At 39.3% G+C, this 5282-nt stretch overlaps 1 protein-coding gene across 1 annotated transcript; it reads left to right on the top strand.

Annotated features, from left to right (window-relative positions):
- The first annotated feature begins 2473 nt into the window (after nucleotides 1-2473).
- Nucleotides 2474-3052, top strand: LOC147627896 (jasmonate-induced oxygenase 1-like). Its single transcript, XM_086814867.1, has one exon. It carries the CDS (start codon nucleotides 2633-2635, stop codon nucleotides 2948-2950), a length of 318 nt encoding a protein of 105 aa, XP_086670993.1. The 5' UTR covers nucleotides 2474-2632; the 3' UTR covers nucleotides 2951-3052.
- Nucleotides 3053-5282: the final 2230 nt, after the last annotated feature.

The following is a 5282-nucleotide window of genomic DNA, read 5'->3' as shown; positions in this document are numbered from 1 at the left end:
CCTTGATCTTGTTTGACCATGCTTTGGGTGCTTGCTTCAAGCCACACAAGGCTTTGTGTAGCCTGCACACAAAATGTGGGTGTGCATCACTCTTATAACCTAGTGGTTGGATCATGTATACTTCTTCTTGCAACGCACCATGCAAGAAGGCATTCTTTACATTCATCTGATGTAAAGAATGCAAGAAGGCATTCTTTACATCCATCTGATGTAAAGACCAACCCTTTGCTATAGCCATAGCAATGGCAGCTCTCATGGTTGCCATTCTTGAACCAGGCTAAATGTATCCTCATTGTCAATGCCATAAGTCTGTGCATAGCCCATCATTGGCAACCAATCTTTCCTTATACCTACTCATTCACTGAACCATCAGCGTTATGCTTGACCTTATATGAAAAATTGGCATACAAGTGCATCAGAGTGTTATTCTTAAAGTATGATAGTTTTGTAACCTCACTGAACACGTAGTTGGGTGACAACCTATGTCTCTTACTTTTGAGGAGGTGATCATTGTACTATATATGGATGCCCTCATCATGACAGAGAACCAGACACATGAGATGTTAAAAGGAGTGATAGTGTTACGGCGGTGAAATAATTAAAGCTTCATGGTAATTGCTAAGAACCTGTTTCATGCTCGGCGGCTCGCACCAAGCATATTGAGATATAATATCATTATATGTGTGAGCTTATTATGGATGTAGAAGTGGAGCTTGTATATTGCTCACAATGGAGGTTTTTATACATAGTTTCACAAAGGCTATTGGGAGAGATTTGTTGGAGCACCATCTTCATCGACTCGATGTTAGACCAAAGAGGTAGTTCATCTATGAGTGTCCACATTGAGGAAGGGTGTTAGAGAAGCATTTTCTCAATGCTTCACCCTTGTGTAACTATTGTGGGTGATGGATGTGCTCTGTTTTTTGTAAGCCCTTCTCCCCCCCCTCCCCCCCTTTATGAGGAACAACTATTGTGATGTGAGCACCCGACAAAACAGATGGTTAGCTTATACATACTTGGCACTCTACCAAGTAGGATGCATGCTTGTGTGGGCTATGTGACCACATTAGTGATCGTTGGACAACAAACCAAGGACATAATATTCTCGGGCTATGGGGTTGGTTTGAGGGTCCATATGGTCTCTGGTCATGGGAGAGCTACGAATTGGTTATAGTCTAATATGGTCCCAGTTGGATGATATGGTTGATTGGTAATTTTGGACTAAGTTGTGGGGACATGGCCTACCTACGTCCATGTAGACATTAGGTACTATACGCAAACTAGCCTTGTAGCCTTAGTTCATCATTCAGTCCATTGTGTTGTTCAAGCATTCTCGTAAGCAAGACATCCTCTGTCCAGAGTTTGTATAGATCAGCACCATCAAAGCTTTTTACTCGGAGCACAAAAGGTGGTTTGTATTCAAAGTTTGCAAGCAAGAATATAATTTATTCTCCACTTTTTTCTACAATTTACTGCTTTGTATTGTGTTGATCCTATTTTGTCTATTACATTTTCTTACATAATAGTCCACTTGTTTGGTGCAAAGAGAGATTGAGTGAGATCCTCAATTCACCTGAGCCCTTAATTTTTCTATTATAACATCAGTGGGGATACATTTTCATTTTTTCCCTTGTTTAACTTACCTTGGGAAAAATTGCAAACTCAAATATGTCTTGTTATCCCTCAAGCTTCCATGCTCTTCCTAGATAAGGATAGTACCCCCAATTCAATGCATAGTATGCATACTTTGCTGATGCTTTTTTTTTAATATGAATGCTTGTCTTAGGAGTGGTTGAGAAAAATAGAAAGTTATGGCCTTAGGCTAGGGACTTGCCATTGTGTAGCATGGGGGACCAAATGTGGCAAGGAAAGGAGACGTGTGTGTGTGGGGGGGGGGCATTGGTATTTAAGAAGAGGTGGGAGAAAAGGCCATGGGTTTTTCTAGGATATGTGATTCTCTCTCTCTCTCTCTCTCTCTCTCTCTCTCATATGGGGGTATGATTGAGCAGAGGGGATATTGAGACTAGGAAACAAGGTGTTGTATCCTTTAGGGTATTTTGATAGATTTTCCTTGATCTTCTTGTTTATCTTGTGGCTTCTTGCCCGCAATGTCATTAATGCTATAAGTATTCTTTAATAGATAGCATGTTAAATAGAGTGTATGTAGTGGTGGTTAATTTTTGGCCTCCTCAAGATCTTATTTAAAGATAGTTGTTGTGAAGTAAAAAAGGCATAAGAGTGTTTATTATTTGAGAAAATGTGAACATAAAAAGCTTCTATGAAAGTTGCTTTACAAAGAAATACGCATTGGATTTATAAAATGTATTTTGCATGATGGTGATATTTCACTAAAAATATTAAATAAATTATCTAATTTTGAAAATGTAATTATTTTTCTCTTATCCCGATCATGGTTAGCTTTCGTTCAGGTAATGGCCGTTGTGGTGTCAAGCTGCTTTTATAATTTGTATGGGATGGTTATAACACTTACGATTTGATGGTGCGACTACGTCGTGTTTCTTGTTCTTCAGCCGCTGTGGGTGCAAGACTCTGATTATTGGCCCAAGTTGCGGCCTGCTTCGTTGAGGTAACGGCCGTTGTGGTGTCGAGCTGCTTATATAATTCGTGTGTGATGGTTTCTGATCGTAGGGAGACGATGGACGAGTACAGCGCGGAGCTGAAGGCGCTGGCGCTGCGGCTGCTGGGCGTGATATCGGTGGGGCTGGGGCAGCGGGCGTCGTTTATCGAGGAGGCGCTTGGGGTGGAGCCCTATCAAAAGATGCTTATCAACTTCTACCCTCGCTGCCCTCAGCCGGAGCTCACCGACGGCTTCCACAAGCACTCGGACATCGGCGCCCTCACGCTGGTGCTGCAGGAGGACGAGGGTCCTGTGAGCCTGGAGGTCCGCCATCAGGAAAACATGTACTTCAAATTCGCAAGCTTTCATTAACATCTAGACTTCTTTTATTGGGGGGGAGAATAAATGTGTGAATATTTATCTCTCTCTCTCAAAAATTACATCTAGACTCCTTCTTTTTGGGGGGAAATAAATGTATGTGTGTGTGTCTCAAAAATTACATCAACGGATACACTTGCATATCTTTAGACGATGTAATAAAAATACTGATCAAAGTTATGGAACATCTAGACTTCTTTAAAATTATGCTTATTTATTATACAAACATGCTTTATTTTTACATAATATAAATATATATATTTAAGAATTATTTATTTATATATTTTTTATATTTTACCTCAACCTTCTACTCCTCTCTCTCTCTCTCTCTCTCTCTCTCTCTCTCTCTACTTGGTCATGAGTGTCAGATTTTATTTTGAAACTTTTATACTTTTTCTAAGTCACTCCTAAAAGCTTTAGAAAATTTAAGGGCATCAGCGGACGCTTAAAATGTCTTTTAAAGCTTTGAAGGGTGCTTCAAATTCAACCATTAATAATAGTGTTACCAGTAGATGCTATTGATGGACTAGTTTTCTTGTGTATGCTTTCAGATTCTGACCAATGGGAGGTATAAGAGCATCGAGCATAGGGTTATCCCCAATTGTCACAAGTCCATGTTGTCCATAGCAATGTTTTGTGATGCAGCACCCAATGCATTGATCTCTCCTGCAAAGGAGCTCACAAATGGACCGATTTACAAACAAGTGAGGTTTAAAGACCATGAAGCTACCTTTTATGACTATGGAGCAAAGGGCAAGAGCATTGTCCAGTCCCACCTTATCTTGGATGGCCCAAAGGGTTGAGTCTCAATGTGAGTTTGCTCATGGCCAATCGATACACTTTCTCTACACACCACGGGTTGTGAATATCTTATGAATAGACCTTGAAATTTTTTAAGACTCTTAATACGAACAAAAGTGATAAATCTTGATTTGGCTTTTCCTTTAATATATGGATTTGTTATATTAATATCTTATTTGTTTGCACAACACATGATCCATTAAGAAGACATTATTATAGACATTATATGTGGATGTTAAGACTGCTTTATTATGTATGTTGACTTAATTTACCAAAAAATGCACATAACCCTCCTAGTGAGAAGAATGTGGGGGAGAGGGTGAGCTTGAGATCCTTATAAGTAAACACACCAAGAATAGACAAGCACACAAGAGAAAATAACCACATAAAAGAGATGGATGGCTGAATTTTCTTCTACATGTCTTCTCTTCTCTATAGGTCTTCTAACCACAAGAATAGATAAGCACACAAGAATAGACAAGAGAAAATAACCACATCAAAGAGATGGATAACTGAATTTTCTTCTATATGTCTTCTCTTCTCTATAACCATAACACGAAAATAAGAGTACATATTGTAAAAAAGAAAGTACTCTCCTACTATAACATACAAAGATCATTCCATAGTGGCTCAATTTTCTACCATAATATAAAAGTAAGAGTACTCTATAAGCAGGAAAGTACTCTATAAGCAAGAAAGTACTCTCCTAATGTAACATTATGAAGTCATTCCATAGTGTGAACCCAACGATGTAAGCTATTATAGCTATGACATAACCTTAATACACCAAAGTGGCTATCACATAGTCCTTGTAGCATACTAACCCATAATCTCACTAACCATGCAGTGGTATAAGTATAGAGCTATCATCCTAGAGTGTCACCCATGTCCATACTAGTTGAGCTCGATATCTCGACACTCCTCCTCAATCTTATTAACCACTATAGTTAACATTACTTTTCAAGCGTGGCTATGCTTATTGTACTCATATTTTGTAACTGTGTAAAGCACTTAATGTAAAAGAGACATAGGATGACCGAGCTTACGGCTTGTATAATGTGGGTCATGAGAAATAGTTGTACATAGAGCTAGGAAGACTAGTTTTAGGCCCCCAATTTTAAATGGACGGCCAACCATTGTAAACTATGAGCTCTTGTATATAAGACATTTGATAAAATATGAAAAGGGAAAATCCCATTAGTTTCATTTGAGGCTTGCCTCTCTCTCTCTCTCTCTCTCTCTCTCTCATGAGCTTGTGGTTATATATGCTTGCTTGTGGTTATATGCTTGCTTGTTATGCTTGTGGTTATATGCTTGCTTGTTATGCTTGCATGCTTGATTGTTTGTGTGTGCTTGTAGGGATGGTGATGCTCTAGCTTCTCTCCTTCTCTCCCCTCTCTTTGCTCTCTACCAAGTCTCTCTTGCATGCATTTGGCCATGAGGTGAAGAAGATTGAGCTTTCCATAGCTCCATCCTTCTTTCCCTCTACCTAGCCATTGAATCTCTAGTTGGGTGACACAAAAAC

This window comes from Cibotium barometz, chromosome 20 (genome assembly GCF_041138505.1).
Source record: "Cibotium barometz isolate CiBa-2024 chromosome 20, ASM4113850v1, whole genome shotgun sequence".
Lineage (NCBI taxonomy): Eukaryota > Viridiplantae > Streptophyta > Polypodiopsida > Cyatheales > Cibotiaceae > Cibotium > Cibotium barometz.
Note: the sequence above shows the minus strand (reverse complement) of the source record. Positions and strands in the feature narration are given on the sequence as shown.

Excerpts from the sequence above, each read along its gene's own strand:
- LOC147627896 (XM_086814867.1), top strand. The coding sequence starts at position 2,633 with ATGGTTTCTGATCGTAGGGAGACGATGGACGAGTACAGCGCGGAGCTG.